This window comes from Carassius auratus, chromosome 1, assembly GCF_003368295.1.
Source record: "Carassius auratus strain Wakin chromosome 1, ASM336829v1, whole genome shotgun sequence".
Lineage (NCBI taxonomy): Eukaryota > Metazoa > Chordata > Actinopteri > Cypriniformes > Cyprinidae > Carassius > Carassius auratus.
Window position 1 is genome coordinate 11,076,281 of NC_039243.1, and position 24,954 is coordinate 11,101,234.

General features: G+C 38.2%; 2 protein-coding genes across 2 annotated transcripts in view; both read right to left on the bottom strand.

Moving 5' to 3' along the window:
- Positions 1–24,954, bottom strand: part of LOC113109348 (myb-like protein U) — a 972,647-nt gene that overhangs the window by 388,267 nt on the left and 559,426 nt on the right. The gene's annotated exons all lie outside the window — the stretch shown is intronic.
- Positions 75–11,720, bottom strand: LOC113110026 (FERM domain-containing protein 7-like). Its single transcript, XM_026274015.1, has 12 exons — positions 11,322–11,720; positions 8,261–8,365; positions 7,702–7,744; positions 7,028–7,106; positions 6,850–6,947; positions 6,616–6,730; positions 5,836–5,983; positions 5,647–5,742; positions 4,976–5,139; positions 4,530–4,598; positions 2,003–2,078; positions 75–1,928 (listed from the first exon to the last, which is right to left on the bottom strand). Exons 1-12 carry the CDS (start codon positions 11,448–11,450, stop codon positions 891–893), a joined length of 2,160 nt encoding a protein of 719 aa, XP_026129800.1. The 5' UTR covers positions 11,451–11,720; the 3' UTR covers positions 75–890.

Below are 24,954 nucleotides of genomic sequence, written 5' to 3' on the forward strand. Positions count from 1 at the left end.
TTACTTTTCCTAAAAAAAAAAAAAAAAAAAAAAGTAGATTTACTTTGAATCACCACAGAATGTTTATTCACGCTACATATTATGAAATAATTAATTAAAAGAATGACACTTTAGTCACTGTTTATACACCCCCATGTTTTCAAAATCCTTGGAACACAGTTTTGAAGGATATCCCATCCACTCTGTTCATGTCTGATTAATATGCTTTCACTCTGATCTTTTCACTTACATACATTTCACAAAGCTGTTCTGAATGATGCCTTCTTCCTTTACTTATTTCATAGAGGAAAGAAAGTCATATAGGTTTTAAATGACATTGGAGTGAGTAAATTATAATATAATTTTCATTTCAGGGGAACCTATCCCTTTAAAAAAAAATGCAAAGCAGTTTACAGCAAAATATAACTTTAGATCAGAGATGCAAAGGTGTATTGAATTAAGTATTTTAATATTAAATATTAATTAAAATAATGGTTCCTTTGTTAGCATCTGTGGTTCCATGAAGAACCTTATATCCATGCAAGCTTTGCATTCTACAAAAGATTCTTTAGTGGAAAAAATGTTCTTTAGATAAAAAAATTACACTTAAAAAAAAAAAAGGTTCTAAGAATGGTTCACTGAAAGCATCTTTGGTGAACCAAAAATATTTTTTTCTGTGGCTTCCCTGCAAACCCCTGTCCCCATCTGTAATCTTTTTTAGAGACACCCCTGAATTAGGTAAAATGTACCTTTAAGGTATTTATATGAATAAGCTAAGTAAGGTACAAAGGTGTTCCATTGTCAATATTTGGACCATTTCTTGTGAGAGTGCATTGTCTGCAGGTCTTATTGGTTTAAATTATTTGTTGAGCTCCATCAATCACAGCCAACGTTCAAGATTCTACACATAGCTACAACTTCATCATCTTAACAGTTGTGAGAGTTGTATTCTTCTCATCATTTGGGCAGTCCAAGTCCTCCTCCTCTCCATCCTCTTCATCAAGTTGGAGGCTTCCAGAAGAAAAGCGCATACGTGCCAGCGGACCAGAACGTACCACTTTACCCACTGCTGGAAAGTAGGGGTAAAAGGTGTCTGAATCCGAATCACTATAACTACCTGTGCCGAGTACACATAAAGAAGTGGGTCTTTCCGGGAGAGGGGCAGGACTTAGAGGAAGATAGGTGGGTCTGGTAGGAATCGGATGTCGAGAAAGGTGTGGATAATATCCCAGCGGGCGGAACTCAGATGCGTAGGCAGCGGCATTTGAGGCAAGCGTCGGTCGCTGAAATTTGAAGTCTGATTGGCTTGAGGCTCGACGTGGCAAACCGGTCTGAAAGGTGGAGTCGTCACTGTAATGGCCCACTTCCACTCCACTCAAGTCCAGTTTCCTATTCAACCCGGCCCTTAGTCCTAGTCCTCCTCTCGAGTACGATCTCGATTCTCCCTGGCCGGTGGAACCCAACCTTTCCTGCTGCTTCTGTAGTTGTGGTGACAAGCAAGAGGACGAGTGAGCAGTTTGTCTGGGCAGGTATTGCAGAGGCACATGATTGTGATGGGTTTGAGGAAGCCGGTCTAGGGATGAGGACGTGTGGTCTTGCAGTAGGTACGGGTGAGTGGCGAGTGGGAAAGTTGGCAGCACTGGGTGGAACTGGAGGTGGGGTATGTTAGGATAGAGAAGCACGAGATGCTGGGCGCTAGGAGACAATCGTCTCTTTGCCTTTTGTCTCTGAGCTCCTCTACCATGATGTTCCGCTCCTGATGTGGAAAGGGAACGAAGCTTGGGTGAGGCAGAGTTGCTTGAGAAGGCAGGATTTCTTGACAAGGGCCTGGATCGTTCCAGCTCATTAGTGAACATGACTTCCGCAGCGGAAAGGCTGCGCTTTGCTACGCCTGTCTGTTCGCTGTGTTGCCCAGCAACGGTTGGGTTGGGAGGTAGATGCTCATACAGCTATGAGAGAAAGAAACAAATTTGAGAAACATGATCCAAAAGCACATTTAAAATATAAGAATCTAGAAAAATACCTGCTTAGAGACATCAGTCAGTATGTCAGGAGAGGATCTGCACTGTCGTGTGTCATATTCAGAATTGCAGTAACTTCTGCAAAAAGTACAAAACAGTCAACTTTATATCATTTGTAGGTTGTCTTTCTAAAAAAAAAGGCAAATCTGTGGTGTATTTGGCATTTGCTCTGTTGGTTCCTTTCCCAAATTATGCACTCTGTGTACTTATGGTTTTAAAGGGGGAGGGGGGGTGGGATGTGAAATGATATTTCATGCATACTGAGTTTTTTACACTGTTAAAGAGTTGGATTCCCATGCTAAACATGGACAAAGTTTCAAAAATTAAGTTGTACGTTTGAAGGAGTATTTTTGTTCCAAAAATACCTCTTCCGGTTTGTCACAAGTTTCGGAAAGTTTTTTTTCGAGTATGGCTCTGTGTGACGTTAGATGGAGCGGAATTTCCTTATATGGGTCCTAAGGGAACTTCTCCCTGGCAGAGCAATTCACTGATCAGAGCGAGGGCGAAATGTCACAAAGGAAGTGTGTTTTTGGTTGCCAGGGCAAGACAACCCTGCACAGATTAAGGGACCAGTGGATGGAGTTTATTTTTATAGAGCATCAACGGAGTTGTATAAGTTTTTTTATTTGTTCCCTGCATTTCGAAGATGCTTGTTTTACAAACAAGGCCCAGTTTGATGCCGGATTTGCACATAGTTTATTTCTTAAGGATAATGCAGTCCCAACGAAAAAGTGAGTGAGTGAAGTGACATTCAGCCAAGTATGGTGACCCATACTCAGAATTTGTGCTCTGCATTTAACCCATCCGAAATGCACACACACAGAGCAGTGAACACACACACACACACACACTGAGCACACACCCGGAGCAGTGGGCAGCCATTTATGCTGCAGCGCCCGGGAGCAGTTGGGGGTTCGATGCCTTGCTAAGTCGTGGTATTGAAGGTGGAGAGAGAGCTGTACATGCACTCCCCCCACCCACAATTCCGTCCGGCCCGAGACTAGAACCCACAACCCTTCGATTGGGAGTCCAACCCTCTAACCATTAGGCCACGACTTACCCAAAGAGGGTCACGATCGTGTGTTGGAACCGCAGGCGGTGAGTAAAACTGCTTCAAATATCTCTGTGTTGTTAACTTAGCTATCGGCGCGTAAGCACATCAAGTAAACAACATGCAATGTTGTCATCAAACTGCACTTTCCACATGTACAAAAAAAAAAGACGACATAAAGTGGAACTTAGTCATTTTCCAAAACCGCTAAGCAAATATATACAGCTCGTGATTCTTTAGCTCCGCCCACACGTCATGCCTCCAGCCACTCGTGTTTTTCTGGGAAAAATCGGTACAGACTATCTTTCTCTTATGAATATAATAAAACTAAAGACTTTTTGGAGTTATGAAGGATGTAGTACTACTCTATAGGTACTCAAGATTAACAGGAGATTGAGTGAAAACGAGCATTTCACCCCCCCTTTAAGGACTCTAAATGGTCATCAGTTGTCCGTTCATGAAATCGTAGGGTGTCCCATTTGAAGTTTTCTGATGCTGTGTTCATGAGGGCCTTTGTTTGAATGGCTCAACACAGTCATGTTGACTCAACCATTGGTGTTAGTTCGGGACTCCCTAATTGTCTAATCCAACAGAAGACAGCAGTGTTTGGGAAAAAAATTACACTGCCTGTCGAAAGTTTGGGATCAGAATGATTTTTTTAATGTTTTTTTACAAGATTTTCTTATGCTCATCAAGGCTGCATTTATTTGATCAAAAATACAGGGAAAAAAATAATATTGTGAAATATTATGATGTGAAATAATGTTTTTCTATTTAATTATACATTAAAATCTAATTTATTCCTGTGATGCAAAGCTGAATTTGGAACATCATTACTCCAGTCTTCATTTGAAGGATCCTTCAGAAATTGTTCTAATTTGTTGATTTATTATCAGTGCTTGTTTCAGGATTATTTGATGAATGAAAAGTTAAAAGGAAGATAATTTATTTAAAACACTATATACTACAGTTTAAAAGTTTGGGCTCAGTAATTTTTAGCAAGAAATTTAAACTTTTATTCAGCAAGGATGTGTTCAGTTGTTAAGAAGTGATTTATATTGTTAGAAAAGATTTATATTTTGAATAAATGCTGTTCTTTTTAACTTTTTATTCATCAAGGAATCCTGAAAAAAAAAGTATTGCAGTTTCCAAAACAATATTTGGCAGCACAACTGTTGCCAACATTGTTAATTCTAAAAGGATATTAAAAAAGAAGCCAGTATTTTATATTGTAATAACATTTTGCAACAATACAGTTTATTTTCTGTATTTTGATCAAATAAATACAGCCTTTATGAGCATAAGAGACTTCTTTAAAAAACATTACAAGTCTTACTGATCCCAAACTTTTGACCGGTAGTGTAAATAATATTTGCTATTATGATTATTCCCACTAGTGGCTCAGAAATTACAAGTAGGCCTACAATCTATGCACAAATGTACTCCTCCAACATACAACACCCAGCATAATATCGTACCTTTCATAAGGCAAATGTTTCTTGTCTCCAGAGCCCACACACTCAAGAAGTTGCTTCTGTGTCCTGCCACTACAGTACCATACAATCATAAGAATTAAAACAGACAATTGTTTTAAAATCCAGCTGTGTATGATGCATAAGATCCTGAATATGATCAGTGATTGTCAATACATTAATTAAACTTAACTCAAAATGCAGACCGTTTCTGACACTGTTTCCACCCATCATTTTCATTATACTGCTATTTCAGTTTCACACATGTAAACCAATGACTTAAGTCTATAGATGTGTTTAGCAAAGAAGATTATGAATACTCTATTTAATATCTTCATATCTGTCTCTCAGAGGATTTATGGAAGATGATTAGGAAGGATCATAGCATAAAGTGTTAGACAACTGGGGCTTCTCATTGCATTCCAGAAATCTAAAGTCTCTCTGTCACATACCTGTATCTGAAACTGGATCCTTTGCTAGACAGAATGGACTTCTCATGTGACTTGGGCTCTTCGGCAAGCCTGAAGAAAGCATGATACTCCACACACACCTTCCAGAATGCCTTACACACATCTCTGCTGGCCATGGAAAACTCAACAGTGTCTCTCCTTGAAGGCTAACACAATAAGAGTTGAGTGAAGGACATAAGAGGATTTTACTAGTCATTCCATGTAAAATGATTTTTTTTTGCCTGTTAAAGCAGTTCCAGCCTCAAATAAAATGCTTTCAGCCTGAAGATAGCTTAGAATTATATTCCAATATTAATGGCAATCATTAATATAAAATATCTAATATTTTACCACTTCGTTGTTGATTATTTAAGATAATAAACTAAATTTGTGCATCTGCCTTCTTGCATTTGACTTTTAATGGTTTGTCGTACTGTTGTCATTCATGATAAATTGCTTGTGCTGCTCCTCATTTGTAAATCTGTCAGCTTTGTATAAATTGTCTGCTAAATCACTAAATCTAAATCTAAAAGTTAGCCCAAACATTGCAGATATAATATATAAAGGGAAAGATTGTTTTAAGTGTTGCCGGGGAACTATTTTATACTTTTCCCCAGAGATTGCAGTGTAAAAAAAGAACAGCTGTTGCTATGGAGGGATTGCTTGTGTCTCACCCCAGTCTCAGTGTGGAGTTTGATCAGGAAATGTTTCCTCTTGAAGCTCAGCTTTCGGATCTTGGCCCAGCTGAAGGTATTGATCTTTGTGTTTCCCTGATAACGGTATATTCCTTAGCTGCATTTAGGGTTATTGTGTATATTTCCAAATATAAGGCTAAAGCATAAGCTTATATTTCTGTACAGTACCTGAAAAACGAGCACTCCCAAATGTGCGACAGCGAGGCTGATCCTCATGCCTTCTCCATCATGGGCAGGGTGGGGGCGGATCCCGTACATGTCCATTTTCCGGGCAACCTCCAGCAAATGCAGATCAGATTCAGCAGGAGTGTGACCTCTGACCCCAAAAACAACACTATTAGATGTTCAAGTACTCATCTTTTGGCTACAAAGTCTATCATGGCATATCATGTACATTAAGTGCTGGGTAGTATCTAAATTATAAGCATTCTGGATTACATAATCAGATTCCAAAAATTGCTTATCACTTACATATGTTTGATAAGTTTATGGAATTGCACACACAGAACTGCCACTAGTCAGATGACTATAATTACATAGAAACACAGTTTTTGACCACTTGATTTGTTTTAACTTTAGATTTGTATGATTTAATTACCTATTAGCCTTTCATTAACTTAATAAACCCCTGCATTTGTTTCACAAAACCCATTTTTGCAAACCACAATGTAACGTTTAATGCACTGCATGTTGTATTTTTATATCAATATGGTACAAAATTATCCTATTTAAAACAATGTGATAAAGTCATAGGTCAGGTCAAAATTAAGCAGAAATTATACCACCTAACCTTTTTTTTTCATATAATAGACTACATTACAATTTGTAATCAGTAATGGATTACAATTTGTAAGTAATTTACCAATCACTGTGTACATTATCGGACCTGCATGTTAATGGAAATATTATTATTATGGTATGTTTATATGGTGTGTAGCTGTGTGTTACCTGTGCTTCTTGTGAAAGCGAATAATTTTGTGGTCCAAGTACTCTTGATTTGGCACATATTGCTTATTTTCAAGATGATGAGCATCTAACTCCTCGTCATAGTCTCCAATTTCTGCTACAAATGAGGACAGAGATAGAAAAATATAATGTGCATGTGATAATCGAACAAGATCAGTCAATCAAGATTTAAACGCTTAGAATTTTTATGCCATGTAAACTTTCAATGAGACCTACATTGCAGTATATGAGAGACCAGCAGGGCGGCGCTGTTATCATTACAGGTAAGGCTGCCATTTGACAGATCCTGTTTGATCTGAAGGGCAAACAGGTACCTGTATAAAACAGGCAGCAGTCAGACCTATCACCAATCACCATCTGTTTATCTGCCTTTAATCATGTGCGTGTGGTTTACCTGGTTAAGCCTCTTTGCAGCTGTCCTGGGTCAGGAGGGAAAAACTTCACTATAAAATGGAATGCCACATCACTGATATCTATGGGTGGGAAGCACACAATCTAAGCCTACGTTGTTAATAAGCTTAATATTCACTAAAGGAAAAGGATAGTGAAAAGTGATTGTCTAATGGTTCACCATCTGTGATGGTAAATATAAGCTTCAATTCTGGAAAGAATAGAATCAATAACTGTCAAATTTCTGACTTCTGGGATTACTTATTAGGATCTACAGTAAGCATCTAGGGTAGGGAAAAATGTGGTAAGATGCATCAGCTGGATTTTTAACTGTTATGCCAGCATAATAAGTGTTATTTCAACGTGTTTCGGGGTGAGTTTGATCACTAAATTGTTGAATCACTTTTTATGGAAACCCTATTTTATGGCTCACTGTTGAAAATGCTCTATTCTGATATACAATGATAGCAGATACACTTAAATATATTGAGTATATGAAATTAACATCTTAATCCTTTCTCCTTGCCAACAGTAAAACTCAAAAACTGGTACATCATTCCCCAGTCACCACCACTGTAAGTTAGCATAAGCATATACTGAACAATTAATAAGAAGAAAATTAACCATGTGGACCATGTCACAACAAAACAAAAACAAAAATGACACAAGAAAGCTCACTTTTGATTTGCCTAGCCACTGGTTTCTGGAGTTCAAGCCAGACCTGTTGAAGAAACGTTAGCAAATACAAAGTTCTGTCAAGAAACACTAGATGCCACAAGCCGATTTGTTCTAACTTAATCTGATATAACCACATCATTAGTCACATGGCACAGCTGATTTACAGCTGTCTTAACAAACCTATCTATTTTCAGGGACAGTTCATCCAAAAATTTAAATTCTGTCATTTCTTGTTCAACCATACTTTCTTCAGAACAAATCTGAAGTCATTATTCACTGAAAATGTGGTCATGCAATTAACTCAAGCTATTAACTCAAGAACAGCTGTGACAAGATCAATGAGTAGATCAAAACAGTCCGAATTGTGAAAAAAAAATCATTCAGACTACTTTTGTGTTCAACAGAAGGAAGAAAGTCTTGGAGCAACAAGAAGGTGTGTAAATTTTGACCAAATTTTCATTTTTTTCAAGGGTGAAATATTCATTGAAGGGCTAGACTCTGCTGTTTATGATCAAATTCTGTTATTGACGTGATTAACAGGTCAAAGGTTTTCACTCACATAGCTGCCAGTATGGTGACGGAACTCCAGGCCAAAGTATTCTTTCTCCAGAAGCTTTAGATGACCACACACCTTATTGAAGAAATCAGAGCCCAGAATCTTTCTCTGTGGGAAGATGAAGAAGAATATATCACAGAACAGGGACATGACATTTCAAAATTGTTACTGGTCTCAGTGCTGCTTGCATCGATGTATACTTTTGAGTCATCACAGTGTCACTGTGAAATTACTTCAGATTTTCTTTTTTCTTCCATCTCTATTGCTTGATGCGGGTGGTAATGAGGTGGTGATGCGATTTGAGCAGAATGTTACTCTTAGAGGAACTTTCTCTGGTAATTGAATCTGCAGCAATTTAACTCCTCAAACAGATTTATGGGAAAGTCAGATGCTCACTAAATCAGCCTCAAAATACAGGGTTGCTATCTGATGAATGTGTTTGTGGGCACATATGTGTGTGAGGATGTGTTCCTGAAGCCTGTATTTACTGTGACAGCGGGGATAGAACCTTCCCATTATCCTGTCAAAGACAAGGAACATGAGAAGAAGATAGAGGGATAAAGTCTGGGACGAGCATAGAGAGGTTGAAGCACAGTACAAAAATAGATCCTTGAATCTTATGGCAGGGTAAATTTATGTCAGAACATATAGACTTTGTAAATACTTATGAAGACATAATGGATGCTTTCTTGCACTGTTTATTCAGAGCAAATGGGGGTTTTATCATCATTGATCATGCATCTTTATTTATGTGTCCAGCAAATGTAATCTATATCAAAACACTCAACCCTTTACAGGAAATTTGAGAGATGCTTGTCCGTACAAAACCTGATGCCATGATGCCAGGTAGAAGTGTCACTTTAATATTATTTATGTACTATTATAGTATTTATTATTATGTTGAATTTTTAGTAGAAGTAGTAGTAAAATTAATGTTTCATCATGTTTTATTTATTTGATAAATCATTTTGTATTGTAGTGTCAGGGGCATATTTTTTATTTTATTTTATTTATTTATTTGGGGAGGGGGGTTGAATTTCTCATTTTCGTTTAAGTTTTAAGTTTAAGTGTATGTTTTGTCTTCTAATTGTATTTCAGATTTACATAAATTAACAAAAGAATAAGAGCTTTCTAAGGTATCATTTACATTTAGTTATATAGGTATAAAAAACAATGAAAACCAATTTTCCTTTTAATGTAAATTCATTCTAATTTTTTTTTTTTTTTTTTTTTTTTTTACCTGTTTTTAAGTTGATCCCTGTGGAAACAGCTAAAACCAGCCTGTGATGATTGGCTGGCCTTAGTTGGTTTAGTTATAAACCATAGCTAGTTTAAGCTGGTCAAACTATTCGGTTGATTTTAGCTGGTTGGTCAGCTGGTCACCTGGTCTAGTTAAGACCAACTTGACCAGCTAAAAAAGCTAAAGAAATATCCTGACCTGGCTAGAAGACCATTTAAATCCATTTAACAATCTTAGGCTGGTTTCAGCTGGTGTTTTCAACATGGATTGGGAATGCTTAGTCTTAGAATAACAATAACAGCTTTCCTCAACAAACTACACAACCTGAGGTGTCATTAATTTCAATATGTAATACTTAAAGGTCCCCTGAAGTGCCTTTAAACATGCAGCATTATTCTTTGTGGTGAAGTAATTTCAACTGAAACAGGAAGAGAAGGCGGGACATATCTGCCAGCACACTGCCTTATAGATTAAGACTTATTCATACTAACACCTAAAAAAAAAAAAAAAAAAAATCATTCTGATTTCAAGAGGACTTTAAGCGTAGTGGATTCAAGAAAACCATAACCCTCAGTTCTAAAAAAAATAACAATAGCAAGCATCACTAAATATGCTGAAATTAAATTTTCTTTTCTTTTCTTTCACTGTCTCTTTACTAATTGCCTGTTTTGCCTGAGGATATGGGATGCTGTCATGCTCTCTGGAATGAGGCCAAGACAAGCTTCTGTTCAGTGCTGGCCACGATGTTTACCCTCATTCAGACACACACACGCCTCACGGCCACTAACTTACTCACTCTCTGTCCACCCCCCACCCCCCAACTTTATATCTCACCTGCTTTTTCCTGACTGGTAGGACACGATTGTGCTGTTTGAAAACAGTGAAAACCCCCAGGCATGTGCGCACACATACACACGGCATCCCTTGTGAAGCAGAAGCAGCAAACAGATAATAGGACATGAAATGATGCTCCTTTACAAGCAAAACACAGCTGGACCAAATGTGAGAGGACCCACACACACTCTAGACACAAAACACATGACATAAAACACACACACACACATTTATTTAAATTTTACAATAATTTACTTTAAATCAAAGTATATAGAAACTTTAATTATTGTAAAATGTAGATAAATAAGTGATCAAATGTCATAAGTGTGTATCGCTCTTGCTACCAGATACACCATACATTAAAGAAACTCTTGTACTTCAGTGATAACATGTAAATATAGGTAAGATTTGTTGTCACATTTTTACTTCACTGAATATTTCACAGGCTAGGGTTTTTTTAAAAGTCAGTGTTTGTATAGGCACACAGCTTGAAGTCTCAGCTATATAAAAGCTACACTTCCACAAAAAAAAAAAAAAAAAAAAAAACACAAAAAAAGAACACATTCTGTCCTTTTTCTGATAGTATGCCTTAAAAGAGACACACTATATGGAGTAAAATGTAATCTGTAATAAAATAAAATAAAATAAAAATTATCAGACACAAGTGGAAAAAGGAAACCATTATTTGGGCAAAAAGTAAATATGTATGTAACAACTTGCCCCAATCTGCCATTTATGAAAACTACAGTTTATCTTTCATTTCAAATCTACCTTCATTATACAGTTGATCCCAGTCTGAACTGTGGCTTTATTGTGTTCACTTGTATCACAACAGACATAGCAAAAATATGATGCTATTAGTTAGTTTGAAGACAAAATTCTAATTTAGGACAACAAACAAAACCACTCCTATAGATACAAGCTTCTGGATTTTTACTCATAGCCCCCTTGTGACAACTTGCCCCGGTCTCTATTTATATAGTTTCTCACCTCCACCTCGAAAACTCTCTCGCTGTCGTCTAAAAAGATGATGCGTAATCGCAGTTTCTCATTCTTGTTCTTCTTCCGCACGACTATCCTATTGACAGGTGTCTTCAGCAACTCGAACTTATCCCCCATCTTCTGTACATCTGTTTAAGGTTTAAGCACCACACTTTTCTTTTAAATAAAGGACAGAGGGTCCATAATGTATGATAGGCTATTATCCGTTTGATGCTGTATTGAGTTGCGCGCGGCGGTCTCGTGACGAGTGTTCACGCATCGTGTTCTTAAACTGCATGAGCAGCATCAGCAGCCCTACTGTATCCGATCTCAACCCAGAGCATCACACGCCTCACAATCAACACAAATCTGTAACTCTACAATGCGCAGAATCGCCGGGGTTTATGTTGTTAACAAAATTATAAGCGTAAAATATTTAGTTTTCTCATAGTTTAATAGAGTCAGAGAAATGTCAATGGCAAAAATACACCACTGCGCAACCAAATAGGCTACGCACACGCACGCACACAAACACAAATATATCCTCTGCTGTTCAAAATTCTGGGATCAGTATTTTTCGGGAGCAGTCTCTTCTGCTCATCAAGGCTGCATTAATTTGACCAAAACTATAGAAAAGAAAAGAAAAAAATAAGTAATATTGTAAAACTTATTAATATTGTAAAATAATGTTTCACTATTTTAATATACTTTAAAATATAATTTATTTCTGTGATGCAAAGCTGAATGTTGAATAAATGCTGTTATTTAAAAAAATAATTAAAAAAATAAAATAAAATACAAAATAAATAAATAAATAAATAATATATATGAGAAACTGCGAAAACGCATCATCTTTTTAGACGACAGCGAGAGATTTTTCGATATGTATATATATATATATATATATATATATATATATATATATATATATATATATATATATAGCAGCAAAATGGTTTCCAGCATTGACAATAATTCACCATATTAGAATTTCTATTCTGATTTCTGAAGGATCATAATAATATAATGTAATGATGCTGAACATTTTGCTTTTCCATCAGAGAAATTTAAATGTAAAATGATATTTTAAAGTATATATATATATATATATATATATATATATATATATATATATATCCTACGCCATAATGGGCTGAAATTGTTTGTTTGTCACAAAAATACTTGCTTAAATTTTAAAGCTTAAAAGTATCTAATAGAAGGTCTACATACATGTGACCAGTTTTTTTTCCCTCTTGAATTTTTTTCAGTGGCTTATTTATTTATTTATTTATTTATTTATTAGTCTACATTTTTTAGATAAGATATGTGCCTATTCGGAACCAAAAAATAAATAAATAAATAACCTTGACAGATTTTCATTGCAGTAAAAATGTGACAACTATCGCCGTCTTCCATATATTGTATTATGGCTATGGGTGGCATGACAAGAGAGAGTAAAACCGAATTTACAGTTTACGACAGGTTACCATACAAGAGTTACTCACCCTGCGTTCCATTCGAGACTTAGGTCTCTGCAGAGCAAAAGTGGGCGTATATCACCATGTGGGTGTTTTGAAACTGCTGGGTGTTTCTGAATCATGCAATCTAAATGATCAACCTTACCCAACCCCACCCCTAAACCTAACGTCACTATTAGATAAACCAATCAAGTATCATGGTGTAAAAACACCTTGATCTCGTAACTCCCATTACTTTCGTGCAGAGACCTATACTTGTTCCATTCGGAAGGGCTCATCCCTACGGCCTAATCCCTTCAACACGGTGTCATCATCCCGTGCCCACAAGGAGGCGCCATCATCATGCAAAGAATCTGTGTAAAGGCTCATGGGAGCCCGGAGTGTCCATTAGGTGTACCCTTCTAAATCCTCATTCCTGACAGTTTTGAACGAGCCTTTTTTTTTTTTAACGAACCAATTGTTGAAATACTAGTTCAGAGAAATTGTGTGATATGCAACTCCTAAAAATTTTCCATGAGGTGGCAGTATTTCCTAATAAATTCCAAAGCAACGACACAGGTGAAAACAAATATTGTAACTAGTTTCATTTCAACATTTCAACCTCACAAAAAACGTCACACAACTGATCTGTCTTTGTCTTCCTCACCTTTTGTGCTCTGTATTCCTTGGCAGGTGAATATAATCTCTTGTTTTGATACGGCAGAGTGGAACCTGTAAGGGGAGTTGAAGCCGGAGCTCTGCTGACCAGCTGCTGCTGTTCCATCACACATCATCATCATCACCGGCCCTGTTTGATTTTCCGAGCACCTGTTGGTCTGTGTGTTTTCACTGTAAACTTTAAAGCCCGTTCATGGCGACTGAGAGGTAATCTCTCTCTAAGACCACATTAACCTGTAAACTACAACATCTGGAAAATTCCGATTTTTACATACATTTTATGCACACATTTTGCCACAGTACTGCAGCTTAAAACAGTTAGGCATAGGAATATTAGAAAGATGTTTTTATGAAGATGTAGCCTAAGTTGTATTTTTAATTAATAAGCCTAAAAATGACCATAATAGCAAAATCAAATACTGGGCCACTTCTCACTAATCTCACTAAATTAAAAGCAAATCAGCTCTAGCCCAGCTTAAAGGGAACATTCTGACAAGGTTCTCTCAATGGCATGAACATTCTTCCAGTAACATTAATAGAATAGATTTATGGAACATTTTTCGGATGTTACTCTAATGTTTTTGAAATGTTTCTGCTTATTAGTTTCAGATGGCTCAGAAGACATTTAAAAGTAATATTCCAATAATACTGGCAAAATCATAAAATTGCACATTTACTTACTGTTGTCTCTAATGTTCACATAACCATAAAAAAAATGTTTTTTTGAATATCCAATTAACACTAAAAAAGAATAATTCAAAAAAACGCTTAATGGGAATGTAAGCAAATGTGTGTGTTAGTTTTAAACACCTACTTCTCATGCCCTGTCTCTGAGGCATTTGTCATAATTGTGTAGAATAGACTGTATTTTTTTCCCACGACAGTAAAGGTGAAAATCTTAATTATTTGCAGTAAAGATTTTAAAAGGGTGTTTACACTTGATTACTTTGCATTATTTTTTATCAGATAGTTGATCAAGTATGAATGCCCTCCAAGGCACATGCAAGATGTGAATATAGATCTATAATAGAAGTGCATGTGGATATGGTTTACATACAGTAGGTGAACTAAATGACCTGAAAAATGGCAGTGGTTATTTGCACTGTGCAAATAGCGATATATGCTATTTACACTAAGTGCAAATAAGTGATGCTATTTACACTGTGTAAATAGAAATTAGATGCTATTTACACTAAGTACAAATAAAGTTAGATGCTATTTACACTTCATGCAAATAGCGTTATATGCTATTTACATTAAGTGGAAATAGCAATGGATTATATTTACACTATGTAAAAATAGCAGTATTTTCTTTGCAATGAATGTAAATAGCAGTTAGATGGTATTTGCAGATATTTGTACCTCAGTAAAACATATAATAATGTATTGAATGTAAAATAATATTTTTTAATTCTGCCTTGTTGGGACTATATAGCCCTCTCAAACCTATCCCTAACCCTACCTGGTAAACACATTATTATTAAATATGTTATCTGATATGTGATGGAAAACGGGAAGAATGGGAGAAGAAAGAGTTCAGCAAAAGACCAATTCAAACTCAAGTTAATTGTTTCAAGTTACTGCCAGGCAACTCACTGCATATGCAACTCCTGCTGTTGTTAAATAGTAAACTTGTTTAATTTAATCCAGCTCAACCAGAATTGGTGGGCAGATTAGTTTAAATAGCTTCTGCCAACAAGGACTTGCACTTAGTGTAAATAGACACACTGTAAAAAAAAAAAAAAAAAAAAACAACAACAACCCTATCTTTAAAAGTGTCCACTCCACCTATTGCTCTCTATGTCTTATGTGTGCTTGTGTACTGATTTGATGTACCATTTGTTTCTCCCACCTTAAACTTTGTTTTCCTTATTATTAGTCATTTTCCACTTAAAGGGTATAAAAGCTCAAATGCCCAGAAAGGGTTACTACAAAATGTCAAGAGTGTCATTTGATAAATATCATAGGCTACACTACCTGGCATGAGAAGGGTGATATATTTTAGAGCTCATCTGTTAATTTAGTAAGCAGTCAGTGGTCCTCTGTTTCATCTCACCCTGGGGGTCTGAGAAAAAATAGACACTGGAAAAGGTCTAAACTATTCCAGCCACTTTGCCCCTGATGATTCATTCACCTCACATCCACATATTTAGCCAAACATCTGTATTAAACCGTCTTCCCATTAGCTAATTCCCTATGGTTGTTTTCCCCCCATTTGCACAGATGTCATTTAAAATTTAAGACCTGCATTTTGTCTGGCTTCTGGTGGTTCAGTTATTGTGGTTTATCACTGTTCTTCTCAAATTTGCACCGGATGTTTGGCATCTAGTGGTATGGACCAGAACAATTTTTATGTTGAAGTAAAGAGTTAGCCTTTGCTTGTCGATAATGTTGGAAAGTAGATGCATAAAAGCATCTTTTTAATTATTTCTTGCAAGAAAATTCAATACAATTTGAAAGTTTGGGGTCAGTGTTTTTTTTTTTATAAAAGTAACAATTTTAATTCCATTAATGCATTTAGCAGACACTTTTTTCCAAAACGACTTACAGTGCATTCAGGCTAACGTTTTTTACCTAACATGGGTTCCCTGGGAATTGAACACACAACCTTGCGCTGCTAACACAATGCTCTACCACTTGAGCCCCAGGAACACTAATAGTAATACTTTTATTCAGCAAAGATGCGTTAAACTGATTTTAAAATAACAGTAAAGACAGTTATAATGTTACAAAAGATTTCTAAATCAAAGAAATACTGTTCTTTTTAACTTTCTACTTATCAAATGAGCCTGGAAATTGCAAATTACATTTTAAAATGTATTAAGACAGTTATTTTATATTGTAATAATATTTAACAGTTTTTACTGTATTTTAATCAAATAAAATGCAGACCTGGTGAGCAAAAGAGACTTCTTCCAAAAACATTTGATTTTAGACGTTTTATTCAAAACCCACTTTAGAATGTGATGAGAGAAACAGGATATTCTTGTAAAAAAAATTAAGTGAGACTCGATGAAATATAATGAAGAATGTGTATTAGAAAAGTAAATAGTGTTGAGCAAGTGAGTTAAATATGTGATTTATGAGTGAGTCATATTACATATCTCTAAATGTCCTTCCCTGAAGAAAGAAACGTCTCGCTTAAGTACGTAACCCTCGTTCCCTGATGGAGAAGTTATGTGGAGCGACATATTTGGTCTCACTTGGGAGGCCAATCATCTCTGAGTTTAAGAGAAAACGGCAATAAAAATTGGCTAGTGGATTTAACTTACCCGAGCCACTCCCCGTGCCAACGGGTATAAAGGGCAACAGGTGCATCCACTCATTAGGTTTTACGCTGAGGAGCCGAGAACATGTCCCGACAACAGCGAATGGTTCAAGGTTATGGCATGGGGACATTACGTCTCCGTTCCCTATCTGTCGGTCACTATGTCGAATGACATATGGGGTCCTATGGAAAACGCCACAACCAGAACACCATCACAACCCTGTGGCACTGCAATTGTCGGCAAGCCGTGGCGTGCCCCAAAAGCTACGCTTAAGGTCGTAACCTTCCCAAAGCCTCAGCGCAAATTCACTGACCTTGGTACCAAGGAGCCAAAGGGTCAGTACATCGCTGCTGGAGAAGGCCTCACTGCTGTTCCGCCCACACAGAGTTAGTGGAAGGGATTTCAACCTTCGCTAAAAGATTGCTTCAAATCTTCCCTTTATGTTCTTTCAGCTTGGCAAGACAATGTGGAAGCGAGCCTAGGAACAGGCCGCTACGGAGACCACATGGAAAGGGTCTCTGAGGCAGGTCCTACCTTACAGTAGGGATGGAACAGCTGCCAGAAGAGACTGACAGAACGGGTCTGTCAAGGGAAGACACAGGTATGCCAAGGGGGAAACCTTACTGTGGAAGAAAACACATATGGGATTACCCGTAGGGAATCAAGCCATGCTAACACCAGTACTGGGCCTGGCGACAAACTGCCCCGCCAAGTCTGACTGCCGAGGGTGCTGGAGGATGCTCGACCAGGGTACGCCAACTGGGGAACCCACATCCCTGTGTTAGGGGGAATGGCGCAGCAAGCATGACACCCAGCCAGCCCTTCCCGCCAATTACCTGTTACCCAACACACAGGAAGAAACTGGCTCTACACGAAGGTTGTAGAACCTTGGGAAGGTGTTAGGTGTCACCCAGCTCGCAGCTCAACAAATGTCTACAAGATAGGCATCGTGCGCCAGCGCATAGGAGGAGGCCACACTCCGTGTGGAGTGGGCCCTCACCCCCAGGGGGCAGAGCTCACCTTGTGAACTGTACGCCAAGGAGATGGCATCCACTATCCAGTGGTCCAACCTCTTCTTGGAGTCAGCCTTCCCCTTCTGCTGACCTCCAAAGCAGAACAGGAGCTGCTCAAAGCTTCTGAAGCTCTGGGTGCGGTCCACGTATATGAGAAGCGCTCTTACCAGACACAGCAACGCCAAGGCTGGATCTGCCTCCTCCAGGGGCAGTGCTTGCAGGTTCACCACCTGGTCTCAGAAGGGAGTGGTGGGAACCTTGGGCATGTATCCAGGCCGGGGTCTCAGGACAATGTGAGAGTAGGCCGGCCCGAACACAAGGCACTCTTCACCTACCGAAAATGCTTGGAGGTCCCGACCCTCTGATGGAAGTGAGCACGACCAGGAGCGCTGTCTTGACAGACAGGAACTTAAGCTTGACTGAATCCAGTTAGGCCAGTAAGGTGCAACCAACAGGAACGTTCCTCATCCTTCCTGACCTTGCACAGCATCTGGGTTGTTGAAGGCAGGCGAGTTGAGACATGCAATGTGATCGTCGACCGCCCTGTTGTTTGATGTACGAAGCAGCCATAGTGTTGTCCGCAGCAGGAAGTGACATGGGGGTGCCATTCTCCAGCATGGGGCTCGATGCGCCAGCTTCAAAGAACTCTCAGCACGGGGCGGAGCTGGTGTGGGGGTGCCCACGGCGACGAACAGGCTGACGCACTGCCCGGGATGGAATGGTGGCAACCGTATCATGTTGGGGCGAGATGTGCTGTATGGCCTCAGTCTGCTGTTGTTCTGTCAGGAAATGCTGGGCACAGCCCCTGACAGCATCGCCACACAGGACAGCCTGGGAGATGGGAGCGTCGAGAAAGTGCACTTTGTCAACATCTCTCATACCGATCAGGCTGAACCAGAAACGGCACTACTGGACCACCAGAGTGGACATCACATTCCCGTGGGACTGCGTCATGATTTCCGTCGCCCAGAAGGGTGAGGTCAGTCACCATGCTTAGCTCTTGCATCAACCTCGGGTTGGTTCTACCCTCATGGATTTGTTAAAGCCATGGCTTGGTGAGTTTGCAGGACAGTCATGGCATGCAGGGCAGAGGCAGCTTGGCCTGCAGCACTGTAAGCCTTGGCAGCTGTAAGAGAGCAGCTGACATCTTACAGGCCTTGGGTGAGAGGTGCGGACTATTTCTCCCAGTGGCGGCGTTTTGCAGACACAAGTGCACTGGAGTCGCACTCTCCTGCTTGGGAATATCGACGCACCCCTAGCTGAACCACCATCGAGGGTAGTGAGGATGAAGGAACAAAGCGAGCTGCTTCCGGACGTATAAAGGGGCTATCCATGACTACATCACTTCCCCATACACATCCGGGAAGAAAAGAACCAGAGCAAAAGGTGGTTGTGAGCCATGCTCTACACCGAGAACCAGTCGAACAGCCATAAGCACTCAGGGATGGGTGGTGCATTCACCTCCATCCTGATGCTCACAGCTGCCTGTGCACGCACGGCTGTCAACTCTGGGTCCATTTCGGCAGTGGCGACAACACCCGAGGGGGGCAGCCCCGCCGAATCTTCATCCACAGAGGTCAATAGCCCATCCCCGATGCTGCAATCGACATCTGATCCCAGGCGGCAAACTAAATGACCCGTTGGGACTGCTGTAAGGACAAACACTGAGGAAGAGGTAAGAGGTCCGTGGGGTGTGGCCCAGCAGAGAAGCTCTCACTGTCACCTTCAAATCTCCCAGAGCACTAGCCAGCGGTCCTCTGCTCATGGCAGAGAAACCGGAAAGGGTAGTGACAGAGGGGTCTGCTCCTTTCCCTTTCAGAAAGGAGAGACGCGATCGCAGCGTTGCCATGGTCACACACGCAGTATATGCATGAATCATCCATGAACGCATCTTCAGCGTGCTGAATGCCCAGACACAGAAGACAACGCTCGTGGCCATTGTCAGAGAACAGGAAACGACCGCATCCAGAAGGACGTGGACGAAACAGCGTCTTTAAAGAGACGCGAATCATGCGTGATTTGCTCTTTTAGGAAATCTGCTCTCTTAGTTGAAGCGCCCAGGGGAATCGCTGAAATGGACACCGCTGTTTGTGCCATACCGCCAACCAGAACAACTTCCTGACACACAGCTGATGAATGGCTTTGTGGAGTATAACAGCTTTCATACAACCACTCGGCTCTGAAGCAAAAATTGAATGAGTGGATGCACCTGTCGCCTTTTATACCTGTTTGCATGGGGAGTGGCTCAGGTATGTTAAATCCACTAGCCAATTTTCTTTGGTGTTTTCTCTTAAACTCAGAGATGATTGGCCTCCCAAGTGAGACCCCATATGTCGTTCGACATAACTCGTAGTGACTGATAGATAGGGAACTTAATCTATGTATGCAAGATGTTCACAAGAAAATTTCCTTAGAGTGGTCCAGCAAATGTATATGCAGCCTTCAGGTTTGGCACGTCTAACAACAATAGAAAAAATGAGCTGAAAGTGTCTTCGAGCTTTTAATAACTTGTTCACTTGTCTCACAAGACAATCCCAATCCTTTTCCAACCCACTCATCCCTCTAGGGTCCATGTCTCTTGAGAAGTCCTCCTGTGTAGTCACTCTTCAGCTGATGTCATGCCCAAGGACAATGTCACAGCATATTAAAATCGTCCACACTGCTGGATCAGACTCCGTCTTCGCTGGAAAGGCAGAGATAGGGAGAGCAATCCCTTTATCCACACTGAAATGAAATTTAAACTCCTACTGTTGTATACCGTGATACGAACGTTAATGTGGATTCATCTCTTTTGATTTTTAAATCTCTTTCTTCTCTTGTGTTTTAAATGAGATTACATGTCACAGCTGAAAAGACTAGACAGAGGAATTTATATGGAAAAAGAGAGTGTTCAGTGGTCACATTGTATGTTAATTTGGATGTTTAATGGTTTGTTTCCTTAAAACTAAGCCATGTAACAGAAGAACTTGATTTTTAAGGAAATGTTTGAAGAGGTATGCTCTCTCAAGCAGAAAAAAAGTGTGGTCCTCAATATACTGTAATACACATCAGTATCAAGAAGGAATGACAGAAGAAAAGGGTCCTTGGTCAAAATTTTGGAAATAATGTACTCGTATAAACATTGCAGACAATATACACTACCGTATAACTGTTAGGGGTCAGTAAGATTTATGCTGTGCACCCAGGGAGCAGTTGGGGGTTCAGTGCCTTGCTCAAGGGCACCTCAGTCATGGTATTGTTTGACTTTAGACTTTAACTCTTAACCTTAGGGTTAGGAGTCATACCCACTATAGGCCATAACCACTAGGCCATTACTTCCCACAGGCGTATCTCAATAAACTAGAATGTTGTGGAAAAGTTTACATTTATTTCAAATTGTGGAACTTGTGTATTAAATAAATGCATTGCACACACACTGAAGTAGTTTAAGTCTTTGGTTCTTTTAATTGTGATGATTTTGGCTCACATTTAACAAAAACCCACCAATTCATTATCTCAACAAATTAGAATATGGTTACATGCCAATCAACTAATCAACTCAATACACCTGCAAAGGTTTCCTGAGTCTTCAAGATTGTCTCTAAGTTTGGTTCACTAGGCTACACAATCATGGGGAAAACTGCTGATCTGACAGTTGTCCAGAAGACAATCATTGACACCCTTCACAAGGAGGGTAAGCCACAAACATTCATTGCCAAAGAAACTGGCTGTTCACAGAGTTCTGTATCCAAGCATGTTAACAGAAAGTTGATTGAAAGGAAAAGGTGTGGAAGAAAAAGATGTACAACCAGCCTAATGAGGATTGTCAAGCAAAATCGATTCAAGAATTTGAGTGAACCTGACAAGGAATGGACTGAGGCTGGGGTCAAGGCATCAAGAGTCACTACACACAGATGTGTCAAGGAATTTGATGAACCACAGACAACATCACAGGCGTCTTTCCTTGGCTAAGGAGTAGAAGAACTGGACTGTTGCCCAGTGGTCCAAAGTCTTCTTTTCAGATGAGAGCAAATTAACCCCAGACCTGAACCCCATAGAGAATCTATGGGGTGTTGTCAAGAGGAAAACCTGGGCTTCCATACCACCTCAGCAGTGCCACAAACTGATCACCTCCATGTCATGACGAATTGTGGCAGCAATTAAAGCAAAAGGAGCCCCTACAAAGTATTGAGGACATGGTCTTATGAAGTATTCTAATTTGTTGCGATAGTGATTTGGTGGGTTTTTGTTAAATGTGAGGCAAAATCATCACAATTAAAAGAACCAAAGACTTAAACTACTTCAGTCTGTGTGCATTTAATATATTTATTACACGAGTTTCACAATTTCAAAACTTTCCCATGACATTATAATTTGTTGTGTTGCACCTGTATATATATCACACATCATGTGACAGTAGCTGCGTTAACATGGAGCCTACTAATTTCGATCATAGTAGAACTAGAAGCACAATCAGAATAAAAAAGTCACATGTAAACAGAGCACCTATTTTACCATTTTTCACTACAGTTAATGTGCTGGTAGTCGCCTAATTAGAACAAGATGTAGATAAATATCATGTGTGTTTTTTAAAACCACATGCGACAAGAGCAGGTAACTCTGTATATTCATGCAGTGTTCGCATGTCAAAAGACTAAATCCGATCAAAAGCTTGTGACATGTAAACACGCATATCAACCCGATCACTGAAAATTCAGCTTTGCCACCACAGAAATAAATTACATTTTAAAATATATTCACATAGAAAACTATTTTAAATTGTAATAATATTTCACTATATTAAAGTTTTACTGTATTTTTGTCAAAATAAATGCAGCCTTGGTAACATAAGATACATCTAATAAATAAACTAAAACTAAATGAAACCTAAGTAACCTAAACAATTGACCCAGTATTTGAGTGTGCTGTGAAGTATGTATTTTATGCTTATTAGAGTATTGTGGTGTTAGCTTGGCAATATTCTAATATCAGACTATTGAAACATTGAAATTGAAAAACATTTAAATCTGTTGTCTTATAAGGTTCCATTTCCATTTGTGGTTGTTGGTAATGTATGTGCTGTACTATGAACTGACTCGAGGATGTAGACTGTATTTGCATAAGACCTGTCTCAGTCAGTCTCGCTGTCTTCCGAACTGCAGGTCTGTGTTGTTTCATTTCAGAGTTGAGATGTTGCCAACAAGAAACAGAGAGTTGAGTACCTGCTGAAAGGTACTCCTGAGATGATTAATGGATTTGCTTATGATTTCATTAATCTATTAATACCACTGATAAGTTTCCTGCTGCAGAGAGAAGGTCAGTGTCGGAATAAATCTGGACACTCATTAACCCCTCAAGCCAAACCTCTGATCTTCAGAAAGGTCTGCAAAGAGAAGCAAGAGAAATGGCATACTGGCTAGATAGAATGCCTTTAAAGGAATAGTCTGATCTTCTCATGGTTGATACAGTAAAAAAAAAAAAAAAGCCAGTTTGAATGGTTTGATCAGATGGATCTTGTTTGATTGAACTTAATCCACTCACAAACCATGTACAGTAACGCACACTACCATCCAAAAAAAATGGGGTTAGTTAGATTTTTCTTATGCTCGGCAAGGCTGCATTTAAAAAAAAGAAAAAAAGAAATTCAGGATAGTTTTTATTTTTTCCCCAAGATTCTTTGATGAATAGACAGTTCAAAAGAACAGCTTTTATTTTAAATATATGTCTTCTGTTGCATTATACATATAATTTTATAGATTCAGTCTGTAATATAATATATACAGAATTTTATGTTTCTTTTCAGTTTTGATCAATTTAATGCATGCTTACTGAAAAAAAGTATCTTACTGATTCCAAACTTGATCCCAAACATAAAAAATGAAAAATATTAGCAACAGGTCAATGACAGCACCATCGCAATTGATTGATTGAGCTACTTTTGGATCAAGCTAAAAATAACTGCTTTCATATACCCATAAATCCAGGTAAATACTTGATAGACACTCTAGATTAAAACAAGACAAGACAAGTTCTTTTTTTAAAAAAGAAAAAGATCTGTCCTACGATTGATCTTTTGGGGAATTTGAGGTTGCATACAGATGAAAGAGGCTGAAACTAGGTGTTTTCTCCATTATCTCATGGATCAAGTTTTTCCCTCAAGTTAACTTTTTCATTTCTTCACCTTATCTGGGTGGATTTCAGCATTTTTGGCTTTGTGCCTACACTGCTGAAAATAGATGCTTGTATACTTCATACATTTATTTAGCTCAAAATCACATCCTGTTTTCTGTTTAGTAAAATTTCTTGTGTTTTCTTCATACTGCATTAGAGTTTCATTTGGATTTAGTTTGATGCAGGAGTAACTAATATTTATAGGCACAATGAAAAGCCCCTTTTTAATTAAGTTGATAGCACTGATGGCGTTGGTCTGTCGAAGATTGCAACTAAAAAGGTTTTTAGTGTTTAATCAATGCTTAAATTTGTGAGATTTTATATCAGCAGGTTTCCTTCACACATACTAATGTCATCCTTAGACTGAAAGACACTTCAAAGCAAATTCAATGAACCTGTTACACAGTTTTGCCAACATAAAAAAAACAAACAAAAAAAAAAAAAAACAGGGGAGATAGATGATGGTTTTAACACTTTTGCTTTTGAAATGTTTTATTTATTTTTTTACTTTTAACATAATTTCCCCATATGTATCTGCTAAAAAAAATCATTTTAATAAAAAAAAGTAACAAATGGAACAATATTATTCTTAAAAAAAAGAACATTAAATGCATTAAACATGGCCTGACAACTGAAAAAAAGATATTTAAATAAAATGTTTGCTTTAACATTTTTTACAATTTCTTTTTCTTTTTATTATTTATTTCCTATTTTGATATAATTTTCCCACACTGTTAAATTATTATTATTATTATTATTATTTTATTTTTTACGTTGGAAGATAAAGATAAAGATTATTGGAGTACATCTCACAAGAAAATACTATTTCATTTTTTCTACTTCAAAATGTCACATTTAATTCAATGTGCCGTTTCTTTGTTATAGATTGTAAAATAAGCAATTTCTGAGTGAAAATTGTTTCAATTTTTTTTCCAGTGCATATTCATTTGCTACAAAAAGTTTTTAATTTAAATGTAAAGGTTACAAATGTATAATGGTATTCTAAAATGGCAAACAAATTGGGAAAAAGTATCAAATACATAAAACATGGGATGACAATTGAAAAATATATATT

Excerpts from the sequence above, each read along its gene's own strand:
- LOC113110026 (XM_026274015.1), bottom strand. The coding sequence starts at position 11,450 with ATGGGGGATAAGTTCGAGTTGCTGAAGACACCTGTCAATAGGATAGTC. Across the intron at positions 5,984-6,615 it reads CGCTTTCACAAGAAGCACAG|AGGTCACACTCCTGCTGAAT; the intron begins GTAACACACAGC and ends TTTTGGGGTCAG. Across the intron at positions 2,079-4,529 it reads AAACATTTGCCTTATGAAAG|AAGTTACTGCAATTCTGAAT; the intron begins GTACGATATTAT and ends TACTTTTTGCAG.